General features: G+C 53.3%; 1 protein-coding gene across 1 annotated transcript in view; it reads right to left on the bottom strand.

Annotated features, from left to right (window-relative positions):
* The window catches only part of LOC137143712 (dedicator of cytokinesis protein 2-like), a 229,933-nt gene that overhangs the window by 3,728 nt on the left and 198,892 nt on the right, over window positions 1-27,313 (bottom strand). The window contains exons 29-30 of the mRNA XM_067533643.1: window positions 15,928-16,026; window positions 13,264-13,358 (exon numbers count right to left, since the gene is read on the bottom strand). Coding sequence (XP_067389744.1) covers window positions 13,264-13,358; window positions 15,928-16,026 — 194 coding nt within the window. The remainder of the gene's footprint in view (window positions 1-13,263; window positions 13,359-15,927; window positions 16,027-27,313) is intronic.

The raw sequence follows: 27,313 nt of genomic DNA, 5'->3' as shown, positions 1-27,313 counted from the left end.
GTCACAGACAGCAAGCAGGAACGAGAGGGGCAGGAGAGGCAAAGGCTGCATGAAGTGGAGTTGACCGAGCGGAGAGGCAGGGGAGTCCCCCATGGTGAGTGGGGGTAGATCCCAGCGGCCAGCTCCGCAGGACACAGACACTAAGCTGCTGCCCCCATTCCAGGAGGCCAGGGATACAGATGCGTACACACTGCCTTTGAGAAGGCTTGTAACTTGAACTAGGTGGACCTTACAGATCGGCTGCGGCACCTGGCACCCCTCCTGTGGCCAAAAGCTACAGAAGTGTTCAGCCAGATGGACAGGATGGAGACAGGACCGGGAGCGGTCCCAGGAGGCTCTGCTGCTCAGGTCTGAGCTGACCCCGAGGCATACCGGAAGAGATTCCAGGCCGTGCAAAAGACCCCAGGGGTGACCTACCTGGAAACCACCACCCTGAGAAGAGATTATGTCCGCAAATGAGGGACTGGAGCCAGGACTATTAGCAGGGAGGACGTATTTGAACTGGTGGGTCTGGAACATCTGTACGATATCTGTCCCCCTGACCTGAAGCTGTGGTTGGTGGACAAGAGGCCTAAGGATCTGCAGAGTGCAGGCAGGCTGGCAGGTGAGTTCATGGACAGCCAGTCAGGACATGGCCTGGGTCCAAAGGGGGACTGGGCCAGATCGGGGATGCCAAAGAGGAACCACCAAGGGGGCCCCCAGAAGGGGGACCTTGGGAAGCCTCCCCCAAGAGGGATAGCTAATACCGGGAGGGACCGACTGGCCCCAGGAGACCAAGGGGACCGCAGGTGCCATTACTGTGGGCAGGAGGGCCACAAGTGGGCGTGATGCCCAAAGTTCAGGGACAAGATGAGCAAGGCAAACCCTCAAAAGGTTCGTTGGATTGGCGCTTCCCCAGACGGGGAGCCTGCACCCACCTAAGAGAGGCGGCTGCCCAGGGAGGTGCAGCTGGCAGCCTCTCAGGGACTCAGGGGGAGGAGGCTGCCAGACCAGCTCAGTGGGGAGGGCAGAGCTCCCAGCTCCGAGCTCTCCATCTGCCAGGTGAGCACGAGGCCGTCCCAAAAGCCAGCAGCACCCCATCCCCCTCGAGCTGGATGGAAGGAAAGTCCAGGGGCTCTGGGACATGTGTGCTGAGGTGACGCTGGCTCTCCCCAAGGTGATGGCCCCAGACTAAGCTGTGCTAAGCTCTGCCCTCCCCCAGTGAGCTGGTCTGGCAGCCTCCTTCCCCCCCGCCCGAGTCCCTGAGAGGCTGCCAGCTGCACCTCCCTGGGCAGCCGGCTCCCCTTAGGTGGGTGCAGGCTTCCCGTCTGGGGAAGCTCCAATCCAATGAACCTAACCCTGAGGGGGTGTTCAGCCCCCCTGGTTATGGTACCTGTGGTGAGGGTACATCCGAGGTGGGGGCCAAGAGGGGTCCCAAAGAGGTGGGATTGCACGATCAGTTACCAGCCGAGGTGCTGATGGGGAGTGATCTGGAGGATTGGCCGGGCAAACCCCAGAGTGCCCTAGTCATTACCTATAGCCAGAGCTGGAGAGGGGAGCCCCAGCCTGGCACTGGGACGTCCAGATGTGAGGGGCCCTGCCAGAGCACGATGGGAGCTATGGGGAACAGGGCTTAGCAGGGCTGGGACCCCAGACCCAGCCAAGGGCGGGACAGGTTCCATCCCCGGCCCCAGTAGCTGAATTCCAGACAGAGCTGCAGAGGGACCCCTCATTAGAGAAGCTGAGGGAACTTGCTGGCCACAGGCCCCTCACGTAACCCATAAGGACGGGTTACAGAGCTTTCACCTAGAGACACACGACAGGTGTTCTCTGTAAGACACTTCGCTGACCTGCCCTCAGGTGAGGTATGTGACATGCGGCACTGCCTAGTGGTTTGACAGAACAATACAGTTAACATGCCCAGCCCAGCTCCTGGCTAAATGACCCCTGCCATGCCCCCACCTCCCGCAAACACCCCTGGCCACCGGTGCCTCCCTGATGCATCACAGTCCCCAACAGCTCTCCAGCCTGCCGCCATCTCTCATCTCTCCACCTCTGACCTCTGCCAGCTCCTGAACTCTTCTATCCCTGCTGAGCGGGAGTGAGGGAGTTCCACAGGGATGGGGCTCTGGAACCAGTTGGGGTGAAGCCAGACAGGACTCTAGCGGGGTGGGTCTCCACTCAGGTCCCCTCACACCAGTGCAGCCACCTCCTGGATCTGGCCCCAGTGCGTTCAGCCCTTCTGCTCCGCCGTGTGCTCCCCCCATGAGTCCCCGTGGATGGGATGCCTAGGGAGCTCTCTGCCATTGCCACGAAGAGCTGCGTAGTCTTCCTGAACAGTTTGGTTCTTTCTATATAGAAGGCCAAGCCCGCCTAACATCCAGCAAACGCAGCCTGCATTCCTGACTGTTAGCATGCGACTTCGGGTAGAAAACCGGGAGGAAAATATCCTGGTTTGTGTGGAAGTGAGACACCACCTTTGGTAGAAACGCTGGGTAGGGTGGAGTTGGACCTTATCCTTAAAGAAAACAGTTTATGGTGGATCTGACATAAGTACCCTGAGTTCAGAGACCCTTCTGGCCAAAGTGATGGCCACCAGAAATGCCACCTTCCAGGATAAGCAGAGCACGTCACTAGAGGCTCGAACAGGGGGTCTGCCAGCCGTGAGAGGGCAAGGTGAGATCCTATTGAGGGACTGGTTGATGTGTGGAAGGGAACAGTCTGTCTAGGCCATTTAGGAAACAAGTCACCAGGGCTTTGGCAAAAACCGAGCGTCCTGCTTCTCCAGGGTGAAGGCTGAGATTGCCGCCAGATGTACCCTAATCGATGACCATGCCAGGTCCTGCTATTTTAAATGCAACAGGTAATCAAGGATTGCAGGGATTGAAGCCGACTCGGCCCGGATGCCCCTTTGGGCAGCCCAACATGAGAATCTTTTCCACTTAGCCAGATAAGTGGCCCTTGTGGAAGGTTTCCTGCTACTTAAGAGTACCTCTCTCACTGGCTCTGAGCATGTCAGCTCCAGGGGTGCAGCCATGGAGCTTCCAAGCCATGACGTGAAGAAACTCTAGGCTGGGGTGGTGAAGGGCCCCGTGTTCCTGACTAACGAGGTCCAGTAGCAGCGTAAGGGTGATTGGAACGTCTACCGAGAGGTTGAGCAGCATGGTGTACCAGTGCTGCTGAGGCCAGCTTCATTGTTTGCAATACCCTGTGAATGAGTGGGGTAGGTGAGAAGGCATAAAACAGCTGTTCCATTCATGGAGTGAGAAAAGCGTCCGCAATCGACCCGGGGCTGTGTGTCTGAAAAGAGCAAAATCAAAGGTACTTCCTGTTGGTCCTTGTGGTGAATAAATCTACTCAGGGAACCCCCCACCTCTGGAAGACAGTCTTCAACATGTCCAGATGGATGTGAGAAAAGACCTGCTGAAGCTGTCTGCCAGCGTGTTCTGAGCCCCGGGCAGGTACGATGTCTCCAGGCGTATCGATTGAGCGATGCAGATGTCCCAAAGTTTGAGGGCTAGCAAGCTCCACCCTGTCTGTTTACATAAAACATCGCTGTCGTATTGTCTGTTAGAACCGATACCAGCTTGCCTTCCAGGCAGTCTTGGAAGGCCTGACAGGCCAGATGCACTGCCCTCAGCTCTCTCACATTGATATGAAGCAAGAGTTCCAGCTAGGACCAAAGACCTTGCGTTCTTATGTCCCCAAGTGGGCTCCCCAACCCATCGCTGAGGTGTCTGTCACCAGGCATATGATGGCTGGGGGGCCGAGAAGGGAACTCCTGTGCATACATTGTCTGGTTGCACCACCAGTTCAGGAATTCTAGCACGGGGGGACGATGACACTATCCTGTCTATGCTGTGACAAGCTGGGCAGTACACCATAGCTAACCAAGATTGCAGGGACCTGAGGCGCAGCCTTGCGTGATGCACAACATATATGCATGCTGCCATGTGCCCCAGCAATCTCAGACAGTTCCGAGCCATAGTGTGCGGGTAGAATCGCAGGTTCTCTATGAGGTCCCGATGAGTATGGAAGCAGGCCTCTGGAAGGGACACTGGCTTGATCTGCATCCAGTACAGCCCCAAAGAATTCTATCTGCCTGGTGGGAGGATGGTCGACTTCTGCACCTTGAGGATAAGGCCCAACCTGTTGAATGTGGCCCTGATAAATCTTACATCTGACTCCATTCGATCCCAGGTATATCCTTTGCCTGTCGTCGAGGTAGGGAAGACTGTGAACTGGTAATGCACTTGATTGACGATAAAACGAAGGAACCTCCTGTGGCCTGAGAAGATGGCCAGGTGGAAGTACGCGTCCTTCAAGTCGAGGGCTGCATACCAATCACCCGGATCCAGTGACAGGATAATTGAGGCCAGGGTGATCATGCGAAATCTCAATGCATCTGTTGTGGTTTTGCAGGTTAAGGATAGGGTGGAGCCCCTCTTTGGCCTTCGGGATTAGGAAGTAGTGGGAATAAAAACCCTTTTCCCTGAGATCCTGGGGGACCTCCTCTACCGCTCTCACTTCTAAAATCATCTGCATCTCCTGTTGAAGGAGTTGCATGGGAGAGAGGTCCCTGAAGACAGACAGGGAGGGGAGTGGGAGGTGGGTGTGAGGAGAACTGGAGGAAGTATCCCAGTCTCAGAATGCAAAGAACCCACTGGTCTAAAGTGATGTGGGACCAGGCACTGTGGAAGTGGGATAAATGGTGCAATAATAAAAGAGGTGGATTCGGGGAACTGAATGTTATGCTGTCCTCGGGCGCATCCTCAAAAGTTCTCCTTGCCCCCTGAGGACTGTCTTGATTGGCCAGAGCCCCTGCTGGAGGAGGGATTTTGGGGCCTCCGTCTGTTACTGTTTCTACCCCTTCTGCGATTAGCTTCCTGTCTGGACAAGCTCTGGTAGAAACGGGGCATGGGCTGCAGTCTGAAAAGTCTCCTTTGAGGAACTGGAGCATGGAGTCCCAAGGACTTCAGAGTGGCTCGAGAGTCTTTCAGACTGTGTAATTTCTCATCAGTCTGAGAGGAGAAAAGGGCTGGTTCCTCAAATGGGAGATCCTGGATGGTGATTTGCACCTCACGAGGAAGTCCCAAAGCTTGGCGCCAAGAGCTCCATCTCATCGCCACCTCCTATGACATCGTCCAAACAGCTGCGTCGCCGCTGTCCAGCGCTGCCTGCAGCACAGTCTTTGACACTGCCTTCCCCTCCTCTATATGACCAGCAAAGTTGTTTTAGAGTCAGGAGGTAACGACTCTGCAAACTTCTCCATTGATGACCACAAATTAAAGGCATATCTACTGAGAATGGCTTGCTGGTTCGCTATCCAAAGTTGGAACCCTCCAGTGGAGTATACTTTCCTCCCGAAGAGGTCCAACTTCTTAGCGTCCCTCACCTTCGGGGTGGGTCCTTGTTGATCCTGACGTTCTCTCTCATTAGCGGCAGCTACTACAAGTGAACCGGGGGGCAGCTGTGTAGAAGTGCTCATGACCCTTTGTGGGGACAAAGTACTTCCTCTCAACTCTTTTGACCACTGGAGCCAGAGAGGCGGGTGTCTGCCATAAAGCAGTGGTGTTATTGCGGACAGTCTTGATCAAAGGGAGTGCCATCCTAGAAGAACCTTTTGGTGTCAATACATCCACCATAGGGTCCGCTCCCTCGACAATCTCTTCTGCCTGGACCCCCATGTTCTGCGCGACCCTGCTGTTCCTGCAGAGCAGTTCCTGTTGAGCCCTGCTGTCATTCGGTACCAGTGCTGGCAAGGCCCCCCCCACCGCCTCATCAGATGACGAGGAAGATGACGCTTTGACCCCATGCTCTTCTACTCCCGAAGGGTCACCCAGTGCCAGTTCCTCATCCTCAGTGCCGGGATCATGTATATTGGTGGCCCCAGTGCCGGGATTGGAGCCTTCTACGGTGCCGCGCGGAACACTCACCACTGAACAGGAGGGCCGATTTCTTGCCTCCAAAGCGAGGGAGTGAGATCTTGCCGAGAGGGACTCTTGGGCTTGGTGGTATGCGTATGGTGTCCAAAAATGGCACTGGGCAGACATCTGCCAGTACGGGGCCCAAGACACCACGAAGGGTTGTGGGTCAGATGAAAAATGTTCGCTCCTTGGCGACCACAGGGGTGCGATATCAGTTGGTGCTGGGGAGCGGTGCTGAGGGGACTGTGACCTCACCATCATGGCTGGCTTGCCCTTGCATGGCACTGTCAGTCTCTTTGGTGCCGGACCAATATCCTGACTGTGGCGTGTATTTCTTTTTGTTTTGTTTTGTGTTTCTTTTTTCCCCTTCAGGTTGCAGGAACTGGTACTGGGTGGTGTACTGAGATCAGCTGACCCTAATTAGGGGGCGGGGCTTCCCTAATTAGGGGCCCTATAAAGGCAGCCACTCAATCAGGCAGCTGCCAGCAAACAGAGCTGAAAACAGGGGAGTTTGCAAGGGGAGTTTGGGGAGGGTGTGTGTGGTGTTTTGATATTGTTTGGGTGCTCATTGGGGGTTGTTCTGGTGGGTTTTTGTTTTTGTGTCTCTCCTGACAGGAACTTGGGGGGAAAGGCTATGACAGATACAGAGGTGGTAGTGGTAGTCACCCAAGCAATGGAAGAGACAATGAAGATGACTGGATGTGGAAGCTGTGGGATGTACACGATCCTGGAGGGAGTACCTCAAAAAGCTTCCTCATAGAGCTGATGGAAGAGAAGATTTGAGGGTTGGAGATGCAGGTGGAAACTCTGGTTGAGTTAGAAGGGGGTTCGAGCAGATGATGGAGCAAAGGAATGAGGAGGCTGAAGGGAAAAACCCAGATCTGCAGATGGAAGCAGGACCAGCGAACTCTTAGGGGAGATGCTGGGTGGGGAAAGTGGCCAGTGACTGCGAGAACCCATCAGAGGAAAAGAGAAGTTAGTGACGGAGAAATAGAGCTCAGAAATAGGTTTGCAGATGTAAGCGGGGGATGGGCCCGCTATTGTGGGGAACTTTCCTTGCTTGTACAATACCCCGGTAGAGTTGCCCAGCAAAAGGATCTGAGTCCCTGCTCCCACTTCCTTTATCCAGAGGCCCACCTAACCTCGAGGGCTCCCCTCCCACTCCCCTGTGTGGTGGGGTGCCCGTAACCCCGACAAGGCTGGGCCCAGGATTCCTGGGGCTCGACCCCCAATCTTGCCGTGGTCCCTTAGGGCAGGGGCTAGGGTGTCCCCACTCTGGGGTGCTAACTCTGCACTGGGCACGTCCCTGCCCCACTGATCAGTGCACACACTGCAAAGCAACACAATGTGTTACACAAACAGCAATCAAACAGCAAATAAAAAATAAGACAAGAGGAGAAAGGTTAATGGAAAACACCCAGCACTGCCCCCTGGTACGGGGCACCACAAACAGTGTTTCTGGGGTGTAAGGGAGGTTCACAGTCTGTGTCACATGTCACAGGCCCCTGTCCAGGCCCTGGCTGTGCTGCAGGGATGCAGAGAGTCAGACACTTGCTCTGGCGGTACCCACACACTCCCAGAGTCCCCTTCGCTCTCCCCAGCTGCTCACCGCACCCGGCTCCAGACGGCTCCAGCCCCAGCTCCTGCTCTGCTCTGTGCAGCCGTGCTCTGCTCTGCTCTGCTCTGCTCTCTGGGTGCCCCTCTGGCTCTGCTGCTGTGGGCCAGCTCAGCTCAGCTCCCTGGGCTCCTTCTCTGGCCTCCCCACCCGGCTCCGTCTATTTCACTATACGTGTGTGCACGCCACCCTGCACGGTTACCCGGAACTTTTAGCAGATCCCATAGGTCCGGCTCCGGCGCTCCCTGGAGCCCCGTGCACATGCCACAGTATATGAGGCACCGCCAGCCCTACGCCTCCTCAGTCCCTTCTTTCCGCCAACTCTGGCGGCAGGGACGGGGGGTGGGTTGTGGAATGGACATGAGCAACACATCTCAAAGAACAGCAGTTACTGGTGAGTAACCTTGTTTTCTTCTTCGAGTGCTTGCTCATGTCCATTCCACTATAGGTGACTAACAAGCAGTACCCTGGAGGTGGGCCGGAGTTAGCGGTGAGCTGCCTGCAGCCCAGCCCAGCTGAAGCCCACGTCTTCCCGCGCCCGTTGGACAGAGGCGTGGTGGGAGGTGAAGGTCTGTACCACCAGCCTGGCAGCTGCTCTGCAGATGCCCCGCCCTGGCACTTCCACTAGGAAGGCTGTAGATGGAGCCTGAGCCCTGTTGGGTGAACTGTAGTGGCGCCCGGAAGCGGCACCTTCACCTGCTCATAGCCGTACACCATGCAAGAAGTTATTCACAAGGAAAATGTGCCGGGCGGAGACTGGTGAAGCTTTCATCTGGTCGGCTGCTGCAAGGAAGAGCTGCATCACTCTCCGGAACGGCCTCGTACCTCTGATGTAGAAGCCAGGGCCCCTCTCACGTTTTTAACGAATGCTGCCTTCTCTTCTCCTCTGAACCATGTGGTTTGGGGAAACATAGGGAGAATATATGTTGGTCACAATGAAACCGGGCAACCACCTTGGGCCGGAAGGCCCAGTGCGGCCTCAACTGAACCTTATCTTTATAGAATACAGTGGAGGGGAGGGGCTCCGAGATCAGAGCCCTGATCCTGGAGACTTTCCTTGCCGAGGTAAACACCCCCAGGAAGGCCACCTTCCCGGAAGGTAGGAGCAGAGGGCATGACGCCGTGGGTTCCGAGGGGGAGCCCCTCTGCACTGGTGGCACGCTGGGTACCGCAGCGGGTTGGTTTGGAGCCGGTCGGGGGCTCCATGAGCGAGGATTTCAGGTGGATTTTCTGGAGGTCTGAAAGCCTGAAAGTCTGTTCATCTGCTTACAAGGGTTTTCCCCCTGCACTTCAGGGAGTGGGGGTCGCTTAGCGGGAAAGCTTTCCCACCGGAAGCACACGGCTTGAAGCCATGAGACCGGAGCATACCCGCTCCCGGTAAAGTCTCAGCTAGACTATCTCAAGGTCTCTAACTACCACTAACAACAGTTATTAAGCCAACTAACTAATTAACACAAAAAATCATTGCTTAAAGTTCAAAACACGGGGAATTAAGCGCTTGTAATGCAAGCACAGGCAGTTCCAGCAACCGACACGGACAGAAAGAAGGGCATTTAGAATATTGTGTCCAGTTTTGGGCCCCCCAATACAAAAAGGATGTGGACAAGTTGGAGAGAGTCCAGCGGAGGGCAACAAAAATGATTAGGGGGCTGGAGCACAGGACTTATGAGGAGAGGCTGAGGGAACTGGGCTTGTTTAGTCTGCAAAAGAGAAGAGTGAGGGGGATTTGATAGCGGCCTTTAACTACCTGAAAGGGGGTTCTAGGGAGGATGGGGCTAGGCTGTTCTCGGTGGTGGCAGATGACAGAACAAGGAGCAACGGTCTCAAGTTGCAGGGAGGGAGGTCTAGGTTGGACATTAGGAAAAAGTTTTTTACTAGGAGGGTGGTGAAGCACTGGAATGGGTTACCTAGGGAGGTGGTGGAATCTCCATCCTTAGGGTTTTTAAGCTGCGGCTTGACAAAGCCCTGGTTGGGATGATATAGCAGAGGTTAGTCCTGCTTTGAGCAGGGGGTTGGACTAGATGACCTCCTGAGGTCCCTTCCAACTCTAATATTCTATGATTCTATGATTCTATGACTGAGGGGGCGCAGGGCCGGCAGCACCTCATATACCGCGGCATGGGCGTGGGGTCCAGGGGGTGCCGGAGCCGGCCCTACGGGAGCTGCTAAGGGGAAAAAAGTTCCGGTAGCCGTGCACGGAGGCGTGCACACACCGATAGTGGAATGGACACGAGCAAGCACTCAAAGTAGAGGAGTACTTTATTTTCATAATTTAATATAAATACACATCTTTTATGTCAGTTCTTTTTGTCAGATGGTTAAGAAAAATCTGAGTGGCATGGGAGTGCAGTAAGTAGCCAAAATGAAAATCTCAGGCTTTCTAGTTTCCCATGGTAGGCAGGGATGGTGGGAGTCAAGTACTGGGTGATGGATGGGGATGCTGGGGACAGGTGCAAGGTAAGGGATTTATCAGACTGAAAGGCTTAAACAAAATAGGACAAAAAATGGAAGTAACAAGTCATTATCCTGACTACTTTGCTTGTTTCCCCTTCCCCAGCCCTTCATCTGTGTGTTGCTTTTTAGACTGTAAGTTCTTGGGGTTAGGACAGCATCTTTCTTTGTATGTACAATACCCAGTACATTGTGGGTACTATTGCAATATTATGGAGGTGCTGGTGGTGATTCTGTATATAAACATGTTAAAGGGACTCGACCTGCATAGGGAGATATGATTTAGAATATGTTCATGGTGAATGCACTGTTGTTGTTTTATGGGAGGAGGTAACCCTCCCTCTGAGAAACTGAGAGGAGGAGGGCCCTTCCCTCAGAGGGAGGGGAAGTGACTGTTGAAGGAGAAGAGCGGGCAGTGGTGTACTGAGGGGGCCATATCCCTGGACACTGGCCTGGGGGGGGATGCCAGCCAGGCCCTCCTTGGAGGAGCCGTCCCCCGCTGACATCCCTGGCTGCCGCACTGACTTGGCCCCTCCACCTCGTGGCCCCTCCGTCCCCAGACTGGGCGCAAAAAGGAGCCGAGGGGATCCCAGCTGTGCAGGGGCCAGGTAGGCCCCTCTGCTGCTGCCACTGCCAGGAAGCAGAGTGGGACTGTGTGGGCTGGTCCAGGCTCTGCCGCACTTCCCTGAATGTTCCTTTGGGTGTGCCCCACAGTTTGGGGACCTCTAGGATAAGGTCAGTGTAGTACAGGGGACCTGAGCTGACTATTGTGATACTTTATCTCTGGGCTAATGAAAGGTATTTCTGAGTCAAAGGTTGTGCATCATGGAGGGGCTACAGGCACAGTTTGAGGCATTGAAGACTAAGTTGACTGAGCAAGAGACCAGATGTAGAGAACAAGCAGCCACTCTGTAAGAGGCAAGACAAGAGCAGAGGTAGGTGCTGTCTCTGGCTAAGATGGTTATCAATTGTCTAGTGGAAATAACCAAGTTACCTGCTTTGTATATCCAGGGATAAGAAAATTCTAGATTTCTGTGGTACCACTATTAAACTACGGGACCTGGTTGTTGACAGACTAAAGTGGCTCTGAACATGGTGCCAAGAAAGGATGCTTTTCCATTGCCAAAAATAGAGGAATCCCAATGTATTGGGACAAGCCACTCTGTTCTCCTTTCTTGATCTAACAGCTGGATATTTCCAGGTAGCTATGGGCTTGAAGATATTGGGAAAACAGCCGTGACTACTCCATTTGGACTGTTTGAGTGGACTAACATGCTCTTTGGGTTATGTAATGCTCCATCCATTTTCCAATAATAGCATATTGGGCTGCATTAGGAGGAGCATTGCCAGCAGGTCGCAGGAAGTGATTATTCCCCTCTATTCGGCACTGGTGAGGCTGCATTTAGAGTATTGTGTCCAGTTTTGGGCCCCCCACTACAAAAAGGATGTAGACAAGTTGGAGAGAGTACAGCGGAGGGCAACAAAAATGATTAGGGGGCTGGAGCACAGGACTTATGAGGAGAGGCTAAGGAACCTGGGCTTGTTTAGTCTGCAAAAGAGAAGAATGAGGGGGGATTTGATAGCAGCCTTTAACTACCTGAAAGGGAGTTCCAGGGAGGATGGGGCTAGGCTGTTCTCGGTGGTGGCAGATGACAGAACAAGGGGCAACGGTGTCAAGTTGCAGTTGGGGAGGTCTAGGTTGGACATTAGGAAAAAGTTTTTCACTAGGAGGGTGGTGAAGCACTGGAATGGGTTACCTAGGGAGGTGGTGGAATCTCCATCTTTAGAGGTTTTTAAGCTGAGGCTTGACAAAGCCCTGGCTGGGATGATATAGCTGAGGTTAGTCCTGCTTTGAGCAGGGGGTTGGACTAGATGACCTCCTGAGGTCCCTTCCAACTCTAATATTCTATGATTCTATGATTCTATGATTCTAAGCACTCGAAGAACGAATGGCTATAAACTGGCCATCGGGAAGTTTAGACTTGAAAGTAGACGCAGGTTTCTAACCATCAGAGGAGTGAAGCTCTGGAACAGCCTTCCAAGGGAAGCAGTGGGGGCAAAAAACCTGGCTGGCTTCAGGACTGAGCTTGATAAGTTTATGGAAGGGATGGGCTGATGAGACAGCCCAGTTTGGCAAGTGACTGGTCTTTGACTACTGGTGGTAGATATGCCAATGGCCTCGGAAGGGATGTTAGAGGTTGTGGGTTCTGAGTTACTATGGAGAATTCTTTCTGGGTGTCTGGCTGGTGAGTCTTGCTCACGTGCTCAGGGTTTAGCTGGTCGCCGTATTTGGGGTTGGGAAGAAATTTTCCCCCAGGGCAGATTGGCAAAGGCTTCGGGGGTTTTCCACCTTCCTCTGTAGCATGGGACACGGCCTCAGCATTGGCGTCAGGCAGGACGCTCAGGGTTTGAAGCCGGGCATACCCTGTCCCGGAGGGGGGAAGGCTAACAACCCAACCAGCAGGAGTACTGCACTATGCTACACAAAGGAACGATTTACAGGTACTTAAGAACAACAACTCAAGAGGGAAGCGCTTGCTAGGCAAGAGCAGCAACATTCCAGCCACAGTCACCGGCGGAAGGGGGGGTTGGCAGAGCCCTACACAGACAGCCATGTGGGCGCGACTCCAGGGGGCACCAGAGCCGACCCTATGGGTTGCCAGCGAACTATGCATGTGGTGTGCACTCGAAGAAGAACAAAAAGCTACAGTAACGACCAACTGAGAAGCGCCAGAGCCCCATTCTTGGGCTCTGCCCCCACAGATTCCCCCACAGGGCACTGACCTTTCCAGCCAGCCACCCCCAGCCAGCCCCCTTGCTTTCCCTGTCCTTTGTCTCTTTCCCGGGCAGGGTGGCCACCTCTCCTTGTTTCCATCTGCTGCAACCAGTTGACGCAGGGCAGGGGGGTCCTGGCCATCATCTGTGTACATGTGGCTGGAAGAAGGCCCATCCGCCCTCTAGTGGTCTCTACAATGATCACACATCCTGGTGCTATCACCGCAATAGATGAGTAACACATAGGGGAAACTGAGGCACACACAAAGTATGCAGAGAAGACGTTAAGAATATCTCCACTTCGTCACAGGGAGTTGTCAGGATCCTCCTGCTCTGGCTGCCGGAGCAAGTGCCCTGTACACACTTCCACCCCGTGGTTGGGGCTTCTGGGACAAGCACAGGAAGGGTTTTCTCCTCAGGGATCCAGAGCACATCCCATCGCTGCTGGGACATGCAGATTCAGTCTCCACACAGTCATTTCCCCAGCCCATCCCCACGGCCCAGGGCCCTGCTCACCGGTTCTGCACCATGTTCATCACCATCCAGTCGGAGGGATACACTGTCTTGCCGATCAGGTCCTTGAACAGGATGAAGGTCTCCATGAGAAAGTCCTGCCCAGCAAGGAGGCCATGTTAGAAGGAGGATGCGCCGCCTGCAGCCGCTCCATAGGCAGCCTCCCCGCATGCTGCCAGCTCAGCTGCGGGCCTGGGGAAGGGTCCTGGGGGCATGGGAGATGACCATGCACAGCCGGGGCAGGGCGAGCTGGCTGAGGATGGAGGTGATGCTGCTGGGCTGGGGAAGCAGCAGGAGAAGGGGGCGCCCGGCTGGTGAGGAAGGGTTTGCTCATCTCTTTGGGGATCTTGTAGGGCCCCAAGAGCCGAGTGCCTCCTCACCGGCCTTTGACCAGGCTGCGCCTGTCTCTAGCTGGTGCTGCTGCCATGCCCTCCGGCGTGGAGCCCCTGTGCTCAGCCCCAGAGATGGCACTGGCTGCTGACTCACTCCCAGGGCCATGGTGCGAGCCCACGGCAGGAGACTGGTGCCAGGCCCAAGAGATGGGTGGGGAGGGCTTGCTGCCAGCGCAGACATGCCTCCTGGCCTTGGAGCTGGCCAGGCAGGGAGCTCAGCTCAGCCCTCCCCAGCAGCTGCAGCGCCACACCGGCCAGCAGCAGCGGATCAGTCCTGCTGCCCCACAGGCAGGCGCCACAGGGGTGGGACTGGAGATCATAGAATCATAGAGTTGGAAGGAACCTCAGGAGGTATCTAGTCCAACCCCCTGCTCAGAGCAGGACCAACCTCAGCTAAATAATCCCAGCAAGGATTTTGTCAAGCCACAGCTTAAAAACCTCTAGAGATGGAGATTCCACCACCTCCCTAGGTAACCCATTCCAGTGCTTCACCACCCTCCTAGTGCAGCCCAATGCAGCCCAATATGCTATTAGCCTTCTTGGCAACCAGGGCACACTGCTGACTCATATCCAGCTTCTTATCCACTGTAACCCCCAGGTCCTTTTCTGCAGAACTGCTGCCTAGCCTGTCAGTCCCCAGTCTGTAGCTGTGCATGGGATTCTTCCGTCCTCGGTGCAGGACTCTGCACTTGTCCTTGTTGAACCTCATCAGATTTCTTTTGGCCCAATCCTCCAGTTTGTTTAGGTCACTCTGTATCCTATCCCTACCTTCCAGGGTATCTACCACTCCCCCCAGCTTAGTGTCATCCGCAAACTTGCTGAGGGTGCAATCTACCCCATCCTCCAGATCATTGATGAACGTGTTGAACAAAACCGGCCCCAGGACCGACCCCTGGGGCACTTCACTTGTGACCAGCTGCCAGCTAGACATGGAGCCATTGATCACTACTCGTTGAGCCCTATGCTTTAGCCAGTTCTCTATCAGCTTCTGACACAGCTTCCCCCTGCTCCCACATACTGGCTACAGTCTCGTCCTCAGCTGGTCCCTCAGAGGCAGCAGTGCGAGCAGGCAGGTCTCCTCTCCCTGCCCACAGAGAACAGCAGCAGCAGTGGAGCTTGGGCTGCCAATGCGGCCGGCTGTCCATGGAGGGGGTGCCAAGGACTTGGAGCCGGCGGTGGGGTTGCTGAGGAGCTGGCGGTGAGGGTACCGTGGGAAGAGGAAGGCTGAGGACTCGGAGCTGGGCAGGGGATGCCGAGGAGCTGGCTGTGGGGGTGCTGTGGGATGGGGGGATGCCATGGGGCAGGGGATGCCGAGGAGCTGGCTGTGGGGGTGCTGTGGGGTGGGGGGATGCCATGGGGCAGGAGGATGCCAAGGAGCTGGCTGTGGGGGTGCCCTGCGGCAGGGGCCGGTGGAACCTGGGGAACAGTGTTGGCACTGCCAGACCTCTTATTACTGCGCAGCCTGCCTAGGCCCCCAGGACCCCGAACTCTGGCACCGTCCCCTAGTGATGTCCGTGGGGGGCTGGCTCAGTCCCAGGTGTCTGGCTGGAGTGAGGGCCCAGCCCGGCTGCTAGCAGGAGGAGGGGGCGAGCGCAGCCCTGCCCAGCAATTCAACTTTGTGGCTCAGAAACGGGTCAGGTCAGGCCCCTCCCCCCACCCCCACCGACCCACCCGACTGCAGCCCCTAAACCCTCTGTCTGCCCCATCTCCTCCTTTCGATTCCCCCGACCCCGGTTCTGCAGCCCCAACCCCCATCCCCTCCCCTTGGCTTCTTTTGTCACTTCCCCATGGACTGCAATCTGTCTCCTCCGGTTAGTGCCTGGAGCCGGGACGCATCTGCTCTGGGAGATGCTGCCCTCACCCTCACTTGAGCCCCTGTGTGGTGCCTGCCCATAGGAACGTCCCTGCAGCTGAGCCTGGCCTGCCCTGTCCACCTGGCCTGGCTGGGGTCTGTGTGTGTGGGAGAGAGACCCCAGCCTGCAGCCCATTGGAGGGAGCGGACTGGAGTCACGGGGCAGCCTGGGTGGCCACTCAGAAGGGACTGAGGAGCTGTCTGAGGCTGGGGCATGTCTGGGAGCGGAACGGGGCGTGGGGCAGTGCTTAACTTGTGCCAGGGAAACATGGCTCGAGCCCCAGCCCCTCTCATTACAAATCAAGCCCTGGGGCAGGGCTGTCCAGCCCTGGGGAGGGAGGGGCCAGCACCACGAAAGCTGCAGGGCCTGGTCCCATGTACGGGGCCCCCAGAAAGCAGAGGCTGAGTGGGCAACACACTCACCAGCAGGTCGGTCCGGGCCGAGAAGGCCTGGATGTAGGCGCGGTAAAGGGCCTCGTCCATCTGGTTCAGGATGGCTGCCATGCAGGCCACGTAGTGACTCTGAGGAGAGACGCCCCGAGGAGCCAAGGGAACAGACGCTGAGTGATCCAGGGTGGGACGCAGCAAAACGAGCCATTGCTCACTGGGGGCCCCCAGCCCCCTGCCTGCCCCCAGCCTAGCCCACCCCCCCAGCACCCTGCCTTGCCCCATGCACCCCCCATAACTCCTGCCTGCCCCCAGCACAGCCCACACCCCTCCCCAGCACCCTGCCTTGCCCCATGACATCCCCCATAACCCCTGCCTGGCCCCAGCTCAGCCCATGCAGCCCCCCCCCAGCACCCTACCTGCCCTCAGCCCAGCCCACATATCCCCCATAAACCCTGCCTGCTCCCAGCCCAGCCCATGCAGCCCCCCCCCAGCACCCTGCCTGCTCCCAGACCGGCCCATGCATGCCCCAGCACCCTGCCTTGCCCCAGACATCCCCCAGAAGACCTGCCTGCCCCCAGCCCAGCCCACCTATCTCACAGTCTCTGCCTGCTCACAGTACTCTCAAACCCTGCCTGCCCCCAGCATACGCACCCCCCGCCAGCAACCTACCTGCCCTCAGCCTAGCCCATACAACCTGCAAAACCCTGCCTGCTCCCAGCCCAGCCTATACACCTATTCGGCGTCTCCAACTAGTCGCCTCCCAGACACTCATCTGAAGTCCAGCCGGCAGGAGCTCTGTGTCTCAACTCTAGCCAGCCGATACTGGGCCCAGCCTGTCCTGTCCCTTCCTCCTGCTCCAAGCAGCCCTTCCTGTGGCCAAGAGATGACACCAGCCCTCTTGACACAGCAGAAGGCAGCCAAGGCCAACCTGAGAGCCTGACTCCACTGCTATCCAGGCGCAAGGGCTGGTTCCTTCTTGGCCAAGCACTCATGCCTCATGCTTTGAACACTGACCTCTCCCCACACCTCCTGCCCTCCGGACTGACAGTGACTCAGCATCAGAGCCCCCCTTATCGCAGGTGGCATTTCCGGCATCGGGGAAGGGTCCCGGGTCCCAGTCACGTGTCTCTGCGCAAGCATCAGCCCTCCCTCCTGAGGGTCAGCCCCTGGACCAAGCCCCACACACAACAGGAGAGCAGCACTTCTCTCTAACCCGGCGCAGACCCAGCTCAGGATCTCCAGTGAGGGTGCACAGCCTGCATTGCCCCGGCCCAGCACACAACCCTCCCCAGGCCTGGCTAGACACCACAGATTCCCTGGTAAGGTGGCCGCTCACACACTCCCGCAATCCTGGGAACACCTGCACTTCCAGGAAGAGCGTGGGGCTGCTCCTGCCCGCGTGATGCCACCCATGCCAGCGTGCTCATGCACGGGGGCCACCATTTTTAGGAGCATGCCACCCAGCCCCCACTGGGCTGAGAGCTAAGCCACTATCTGAGAGTGGAGAAAACCATGCCCAGTTTGTCCCCGTACTGGACAGGGGACAAACCAGCCACACTGAGGTGTGTCTGGTGTAAAACCGGACGCATGCTCCCCTCTCTGCCCCAGGCCAACGCAACCCTCCGCTGATGGCCCGAGCTGCCCACACACTCTGCTGCCGGCCCTGGCACTGTGAGCTCAGACTGGCGGGTCTGGCCGGGTCCTGTCTTTGTGTAGCACTGCTGGCCCCACACGGAAACTGAGCCGGGTGCCCGGGTTTTGGTTGGGATCTCCCAGTCCCAACGGACAGGGGGCGGGTTGATGAGACACCAGGACCCTGAGACTGACAGTCCCCAGGGCCAATGGGGAGAGGATGATGCTCCAGATCAGCCTGATTGACAGGGCTGGCAGGCCAATGGGGGAGCCAGGAGGTCCCATCCCCCATGTGAGTTGGAGGGAGCTGCCTGGGCAGAGCGGTGCAGGGGCCCAGCTGCACCCAGAGCCAGACAGTGGAGCCAGAGCAGCTGCCCAGGGAGCTGGGCTGGAGGCAGAGCAGCAGCAGCACTGAAGCAGGGTGGGGCTGGGGCTGGGGCTGGGGCTGGGTGAGTGAGCAGCCGGGCAGAGCAAGGGGGGCCTTGGGCTGGGCCCGGCATGGGGAGACACCACCAGCCAACAGGTTGCACAGGCCAGACTGGGAGGGGGATCGTGACCCCAATGGGGGGGTCCAGGCTGGGAGAAGGGTCCTGCCCCTAGAGCCTGGGGTGTGTGGCCACCGCCACAGCAAGCATCTGACCCGCGGCATCCCTGCAGCACAGCCAGGGCCTGGGCAGGGGGCCTGGGACGCGCAAGGAACAGACTGAGCGTCCCTCGCACCCCAGAGACGCCGTGTGTGGTCCCCACCGGGCACGGGGCAGCGTTAGGTGTTTTCCTTCTTCCTTTCCCATCTTTTCCTTATTTTTTAAATTAGTTGCTGCTTAATAAACTGTATTTGCATTGAACTGTATGCAATAGGTCAGGGAAGCGCCCAGTGCAGAGAAAGCACCCCGGAGTGGGGACACCCAAGCCTCTGTCCTAAGTGACCATGACAAGGTTGGGGGTCGAGCCCCCCAGGAATCCTGGACCCAGCCTTGTTGGGGTTACGAGGACCCTGTCACACAGGAGAGCGGAAGGGGAGCCCTTGAGGTCAGGCAGGCCCCTGGGTAAAGGGAGTGGGGACACAGATCCTTTTGCTAGCCAACTCCACCGGGGTAGCGTATGAGCCAGGAAAGTTCCCCACAATAGTGAGACCATTCCCCTGCTTACATAATTGGTGTCATGAATAGGATCCTATCCATTGGTTTGGTCACTCAAAACCAAAGTGACACCAAGAGTGAGTGGCCCATCTGCAGAAGAAGGCCAAGCAGTGGCAGAAGGATTCCTAGGATCCACTCCACTGGTTTACTGGTTGAGTTCTGGTACCACGGTATGGGCCTGGTTGAGAACCCTATCATGGCTGCAGTTGAAGAACTACAGGCCCAGTTTGCCGAACTTCAGTGCAGATTATCAGACCAAGCTGAGGTATTACAACAAACTAGTGCCCAACAGAGAGAAATCTTATCATTGGCTAAGGCAGGAATATACCAATAGACAGCAGAAAGTAAGAAACCTCCTGCTATTTATGTCCCATGGGAGCAGAAGATCACAGAATTCAGTGGTTTCCCGACGAGACTAGGAGACATTACGGTGGAGGAGTGGATCAAGTCTGTGAAGGTGGCTATACGTGTGCTACGAGTACCTGAAGAAGATGGTGTGGACTTTGTAGAGGAACACCTCAAGGGCCAGGTCAAGGCCACAGTAAAGTTCATGGCAATAGCAGACAAGAAAGATGTGGAAAAGGTATGTGAACTCCTCCTAGAAGTGTATGAAGACAAGTTACCTATTGGGACCCGACTAAAGGAGTTCTTTGAGAGAAAGCAGGAGTTCAATAAAACTGTCCTGGCATACGCGTATGACTTCCAGGACAGAATGAGCAAAGTGGAGTGGCGACACCCTCAACGAGTTCCAGACCCAGATATGGTTCTGAAAGAGCAGCTAGTGCTGGGGCTCTGGGATGATTCCCTCTGCCGGGAAATGAAAAGGAGGTTTAAGGAAGAGCCTGGTAAGAACTTCCATGAACTCATGCAGGCTGCCATTCTGTGGCCCAAAGAAGAGGAAATTCTTGTGGAAGAGACAACCAAACCTAACCTCCATACACGAAGTGGGGATCTAGTGAATGCAACTACTGGAGAAAAGACCCTTTCCCAAACACAGTTAACAATGGAATGTTTAGTGAAGCTGTCCAAAAATTGATGGTCTAACAAGAGGAGATGCTGAAAGTGATGACTGAGGTGACAAAAGAAAAGATCCCCATTAGTATGCCAAAGTACCTAAGGGCCCTGGGATCCGGAAGATCCCCAACTGAAGGATGAGCTGGAAAGCTACATTTGTTACACTTGTGAAAGGCCAGGGCATACTAGCTGAGAACGTTCACTGAGAAGGAGAACAGAGTCCCAGGCACTCAAAACCAAATTGACACCAGGAATGAGTGGCCCATCTACAGTAGAAGGCCAAGCAGTGGCAGATTCCTAGGCCTGTCCTTGGTGGAAAATCAGTCTGCATACGATGTTGAAAGGAACACCGACAGCGCCAGCATATCTAGCGACTTCTGTGAGCGAGCGTTTGGAGACTATCTAACTGCTGATGTATGTACAGCAGGGGTGAAGACCAGATGTTTGTTAGGTACTGGCTCAGAAGTCACCACCATGATTGAGTCGCATGTTCAAAAATATTTGAAGGACAAGGAGCTGCTCATGCACAGCCCATGGTTTGTGTGTCTACCAGCAGTTAATGAGCTGGCAATCCTGGTGGTGGAGTGCCTGGAAGCAGACATGGAGTACATGGGCCAGACACTGCCAAGAAAATGCATCTTCATCCTGAAAGACAAAGTCCCGGAAGAAAGTCGTGTGGGAGAAGGAGTCCCCAGGATTGTAGGGATGAACGTCGTTAGTGAGCTGAAGAAGCGACTGTTGCCAGGAGAAGGAACCAGGAGGCTGAACCGACATGGGCACTCTAAGAAGGATGCTGTGCTGAGTAGCATACTGGCTCAAGCGGAGTGGCAGAATCGTTCCCTGGGTCCTACTGGGCAGATTGGAAATGTTAAAGTGTGCGGAAGACAGAAGACAGTTATTCCTCCCTGGAGAGGAAAGATCCTTGATGAACCCTGCTGGGTACCAGGAAATACCAATGAATATTGAGCCTACATCTGAGGCAAGCCTACCTAATGGTTTCCAGCCAGCCAATGTACTGACCAATGCCCTCAAAGGAAGAGTAGCAGTGCAGTGAAGCTTTTACACTCAAGTACAAAGGCTGCAGAGTTGCATTCTTGAAACAGAACTGCAGAGGAACCCAGGCCTGAGGAAGTGGTTCCTCAGCTGATGGTAACATTTGAAGAGAATGGAAATGAGCATGACAAGGAGGGAGATGGGAGAACAAGCTACCTTGTGTGAGGGAGTCCCACAGGGACGGGGGGCTCTGGAACCACTTGGGGTGAAGCCAAGCAGGACTCTAGTGGGGTGGGTCCTCCACAGCCCCTCACCCCAGTGCAGCTGCCTCCTGAATCTGACCTCAGAGTGTTCAGCACCCCTGCTCTGCCGTGAGCTCCCTGCAGTGAGTCCACCTGGATGGGATCCTGGGGAGCTCGCCATGCACCCTGCCTTACAGTCAGAAGTAATTCACAACCCGCGTGGAAATCAGACGGGTTTATTAGCTCTCTGGAACACAGCATAGAACAGACTGTTAGCACAGGTATCAGAAAGTTACAGCAACAATCATCTGAGGGAAAGAAAGAAAGAAAGAAAAAGAAAGAAAGAAAGAAAGAAAGAAAGAAAAGGGAATGGCTGTTCCAACAACTACAAACACTATGTACTAATTAACACACTAAATTCTGAATACTAGAAGAGAACAGACACAGCTCTAGATTCTGTCTCAGGTTGAAGGCTGTTGAGAAGGAATTGAGGGTAATTTGCCCACTCAGCTTCATATGGCCTCGGTGTGGGGCACACGGATATGTGGAGCATATGCGCAAGCCAAACGGGCACTGCTACTAAAAATCTCTGCTCAAAGGCACAGGGTGCCGGCACACCTGAAGTGAAGCACCCACGGTGACACTACTTGAAAAACTGCCAGCTTTTAATTCATTTAATGTATGACATAATTAATTATATATTGTTCTAGGTTTTTAATCAAAATGTCTTATGGTCAAACACCTTCCATACAGAAGTCTAAATATATTACTTCAACACTATTACCTTTATCAGTCAAACTTGTAATCTCATAAAAGAAAAAGATATCAAGTTAGACAGGATCTACTTTCCAAACCCCTGTTAATTACATTAGCCTCCTTTAGTGCTTTATTGAAATTGACTCCTGTATCAGCCATGCCACTATCTTGTCTTGGATCAATGTCAGGCCTATAATTTACCTGGGTCATCCCAGCTACTCTTTTTAAAACTTGGCAGTTAGCTCTCTTCCAGTCTTCTGGAGTTTCCCAAGTGCTCTAAGACTTACTGAAAATCAACAAAACAGTCTAGTGAGCTCCTCAGCCAGCTCTTTTAAATCTCTGGGATGAAAGTTATCTGGACCTGCTGATTTAAAAAATGCATCTTTAGTAGCTTCTATTTAACAGCCTCCAGAGACATTTGTGGAAAAGAGTTTTATCACCATGTGATGAGACTACATCATCTGTTCTTCCTCAAATATAAAACAGAAATATTTATTGAACACTTCTGCTTTTTCTGCATTAGTAACAGGCATCCTTTGGTTTCAAGAGACCATGGGTGTGCACCCCGGAGAGGTAATACATTTGTTCAGTTGATTTTATGGGAGCCACAGCTGTGGCTGAAGAGACCCACTCGAGAGAGACAATCTCTGCTGCATTTGTCACATTTAAAGTTGGTGTTACAACCCTTTGGACTCTGCCTTCTGTGAGGTCTTTTCTTCTCTGCTAAGCTGGACTGCTTCCTCTCGTAGTTTTGGAGACCTTTACTGAGCTCTTGTTTCCAAAGGCTGCAGTCCTGAGTGTGATCCTCCAAGTTATCCATCTCCAGGTCCATTTCTTTGAGATCTTGCTTACATCCTTGAAACGCAATTTGGGGCATCCTTTAGGTCTTTTTCCAGATGCCAATTCGCTGTAGAGGATGTCTTTTGGGATGCGCCCATCATTCATTCAGCACACATTGTTAGAATATAGATATTCAGGCCTGCCTGTAAAGGCCTATGATTTTTAAGTATATTCTTATCACTTAACTAGTTACAGGAGTATAAAAACAAAGAATCAAAAATCATAGGCCACCTGTCTATGGGCCTTCTCTCACTGTGACAGTCTTAGGCTTTGTACTTTAGCTAAGCAAAACCAAAAGCAGCAGGGGCAGCCATAAACTGGGACGCGTGTGGTCACATCCACACATTCCAAACAAACTACATTAAAACAAGGTAATACTAGGCTGTTTAGAAGGCGATACAGTCTAATGCCTCCAGATAAAGAAAAGACCCTAGAATTCTCAAAGAAAACTTCATTTGATAGCATTCTGTCTGTTTTTTAACCACTTCTCAACAGTGGTTGTAGAATCTACAATTTGTATTGTTTGGCCATTACGGTACCCGCCATTCTGGTAATTTCTGTCTGATTCTTTGATTGTTTCTGTCTGTCTCATAACTAATTGTAATCAGTTAAGGTGGTGGGGTATGACTGGTTAGAGAATTATGTTACAATATGTTAGGATTGGTTAAAGAATTATCTTGTAATATTTTTAAGAAAATGATTGTTTAAGATACACTATAATACCTGAGGTCAAACAGGAAGTAAGGTGGGAAGAAGGAAAATTACTGGTGTAAAGAATTGGGATTCTTGTTTGGTTACCCCAATAAACCCAGCCTCCTGTTGGACTCTGGACTTCTGCTTCTGTCAGCGAACCAAGAACCGAGGGAGGGGGCCTTAACACACATGGCCAAGCCAGTGGAGGTGTGTCTGTTTAAGGAGTGTTTGCACACTGGGTATGCTGGTCCACTTGAGCACCACAGTGTTGGTGACTCTGTCCCTCCAGGACATTCCAAAAATTTGACGAAGATAACACATATGAAAGCTGTTGAGCCTCTTTTCCTGATGGGAGTATAAGGTCCATGTTTGGCTCCCGTACAAAAGTGTACTGATAACACATGCATGATACACACAGATCTTTGTGTGTTCTGTCAGTTTATTGTTTTGCCATGCCCTCTTGCTCAATCTAGATGTTGTTGTGGCCCATTATTATTGATAATTGTACCATTTCCATCTAGTGATCCATTTAACAGACCAATATCATTGTCAGGATTTTTTTTGTTCCTAATATATTTTAAAACCTTCTTCTTATTGTCCTTAACTCTGCTGGCCATAAATTTCTCCTTGTGTCCTTTGGCTTCCCTTATCAATTGTCTACAATGCCTAACTTCTGATTAATATTAATGACTATCAACTTCCCCTTTCCTCCATATAAACACACACACACACACACACACATGCATATATATTATATATATGTCATGATCACTAGTACCTAAGCTACCATTAACTTTTAGTTCTGTGATCAGTTCCTCTTTATCTGCTAGGACAAGGTCTAATAAAGAATTCCCCCATGTTGGCTGCCACACTTGTTGATTTAGGAAATTGTCATCTATAATTTTTAGAAATTCCAAGTATGTTTTAGTACGAGCAGCATTAAACCTCCAGCATATTTTTCTCAAATTGAAGACCCTCCAGGATCACACACTTTTTGTTCCTACACATTACAGATAGGTGTGTAAGAAGGCCACCCTCCTGTTCCCTAGGGTGATTTGATGGTCAATAGCAGACACTAACTAGTACCACAATACCCAGTACCCCTAGTAACTATTGATAAGTGTGGGCCTTAGTTTGCATTTTATAATTTTGTTTTGTATTGTAACCATTGGTTTCCACCACTCTGTCATATCTAATTGAATCTCTTTTCTTTCTTAAATAAACCTACTGTTGTTTTATTGTAAGTGCTCACAACTGCTGGGTGGTTTACAGGAGGGATGATTTAAAGTAAAATTGGGGCATGCTGCTCCCTTGGGGGCAAAGGATCTGGGATTCCTGTGAGTAGCCAGTGTCCAGGGCTGGATATCACAGGGGAAGGCTTCAAAGAGACTCAGGGACAGGGGCACACGTATTGTTAACCTGCACTGCAGAGTCAGGACTGGGCTAGCGCAGAGGAGATTGCTTGAGTGGCTGACACCCAGCCACCATGGGCAAGGCTACCTCTCGCTACAAGCAGTGGGTAACAAGGTGACTCACAGTCCTGGGTCCCCCAAGAACTGTCCCAAGGCCCAGGCAGCAGCCCCATTCTCCAAGGTGTGGCATTAGGGCTGATGGCACTGGATGGCTCAGGACAGAGCCTTTCACCTGTGAAGACTTCATTCACCAAGATGTCAGGCCAACACCTTCACAGAGTTAAATACACAGTTTTTTAAAGCTGAAGTTTATGGTAATATGTAAATTATCACAGTAAATAATTTGCATGAAATCACACACACGTTGAACTAACCATGGAAGCTGTGCAGGGTGGTGAATCTTGGAAACACCAGCCGGCTGCACCCAGAGGGATGATTCTCAGGAGACCCTAATCAACACATGGGTTTCCTTGGGTGGTGCCAATCAACTTCACCCATGAGGGAGTGCCTGAGAGAAAAGAGTCACCCTTGCTGCTGCTGGCACAGAGCAGCCCATCCACATTGTCCAAACGCCACTTTCATCGTCTCCTGACTCCTCTCCCAAAGGCAGAGTGGGACAGGGAGCTGCCAACAGTCCCACAAAGGAGAGCAGCAGAGCTGAGCTGCTTATCCCATGCCCTGCCCCAGGCAATCTCCTTAGGAAGCAGAACTAGGTGCTACACTGCCCTGGGATGGGTCCCAAGGGAAGCTGGACAGAGTGGATGTGCGTGGATGTGGGCAAAGCGGTGGATGTGATATGCATTGACTTTAGCAACACTTTTGATACGGTCTCCCACAGTATTCTTATCAGTAAGATAAAGAAGTATGGGTTGGATGAATGGACTATAAAATGGATAGAGAGCTGGCTAGATCATCGGGCTCAGCGGGTAGTGATCAATGGCTCCATGTCTAGCTGGCTACCAGTAACAAGTGGAGTGCCTCACGGATCAGTGCTGGGGCTGGTTTTGTTCAACATCTTCATTAATGATCTGGAGGATGGGGTGGATTGCACCCTCAGCAAGTTTGCAGATGACACTAAGCTGGGGGGAGTGGTAGATACTCTAGAGGGCAGGGATAGGATACAGAGTGACCTAGACAAACTGGAGGATTGGGCCAAAAGAAATCTGATGAGGTTCAACAAGGACAAGTGCAGAGTCCTACACTTAGGACAGAAGAATCCCATACACAGCTACAGACTGGGGACCGATGAGCTAGGCAGCAGTTCTGCAGAAAAGGACCTGGGGTTACAGTGGATAAGAAGCTGGATATGAGTCAGCAGTGTGCCCTGGTTGCCAAGAAGGCTAATAGCATATTGGGCTGCAGTAGTAGGAGTATTGCCAGCAGATCACGGGAAGTGATTATTCCCCTCTATTCGGCATTGGTGAGGCCACATTTGGAATATTGTGTCCAGTTTTGGGCCCCCCACTACAAAAAGGATGTGGAGAAGTTAGAGAGAGTCGAGCAGAGGGCAAGAAAAATGATGAGGGGGCTGGAGCACATGACTTATGAGGAGAGGCTGAGGGAACTGGGCTTGTTTAGTCTGCAGAAGAGAAGAATGAGGGGAGATTTGATAGCAGCCTTTAACTATCTGAAAGGGGGTTCCAGGGAGGATGGAGCTAGGCTGTTCTCAATGGTAGTAGATAACAGAACTAGGAGCAATGGTCTCAAGTTGCAGTGGGGGAGGTCTAGGTTGGATATTAGGAAAAAGTTTTTCCCTAGGAGGGTGGTGAAGCACTGGAATGGGTTACCTAGGGAGGTGGTGGAATCTCCATCTTTAGAGGTTTTTAAGGCCCGGCTGGACAAAGGCCTGGCTGGGATGATTTTGTTGGGGTTGGTCCTACTTTGAGCAGGGGTTTGGACTAGGTGCTCTCCTGAGGTCTCTTCCAACCCTCATCTGCTAGGATTCTATGAGTGCTGCATAGGCTTTAAGCATACCCCACTCAGGCATGGCTAAGACCTCACTCACACTCGCCTTCTTGTGAATATCTGTCTCTCCTCATGCAATGGGCCACGGCCTCAGACATAAGAACGTGCCCATGGGTTTGACACTCCTTGTTTGATGGGGAATGAGGAGGTGCCCGGGACTCCTGTTCAACCTTGCCCCCCACCTCCGAGTGACAGCCTGGCTTCGAGGCTCTGCAGTCTGGCCTAGGCAAGGATGGAAATCCCCTCCGACCCTGTGAAACACTGTAGCACATCAGTTATGATGAAGTTCCCATTTGGTTCATTTAACTGACACTTGACAATGTCTAGAACCTGCCATTCCTGCCCAGCAAGCAGTTGGCAGCCCTGTCTCTGGGGCAGACGCAAAGAAGTGTTCTCTGAAAGAGGCCTCTTCCACACACATAAAACACACAACACCCCAGTGCAGGCAATACAGAGCTGCTGGGCAGGGGAAATGGATTCCCAGGGGCAATGGGGACAGAATCATGGCAGTTATCTGACCCACGGATGGACTCACACAGCCAGTGCTCAAAGAAAAGGATCCCTGATCAATGGAAACTGACCCCTCCGTTCTCAGACCCACTTTTAGACTAAGCACCATGGCATGAATGCGTGAACCCTTTGCCTTCAAGTATTCTTGGCTTCTAGGGCCCACCGCCCCGAGTGCTAGAACTGCCAGCTCCCATTCACTTTGTTTTGCCCCAGCACCCCACAT

Source organism: Emydura macquarii, unplaced genomic scaffold, assembly GCF_026122565.2.
Source record: "Emydura macquarii macquarii isolate MOO-44397 ecotype Brisbane River unplaced genomic scaffold, CSIRO-AGI_Emac_v2 contig_3345, whole genome shotgun sequence".
Lineage (NCBI taxonomy): Eukaryota > Metazoa > Chordata > Testudines > Chelidae > Emydura > Emydura macquarii.
The sequence above is the reverse complement of the archived record's forward strand: the minus strand, read 5'-3'. Positions and strand labels throughout refer to the sequence as shown.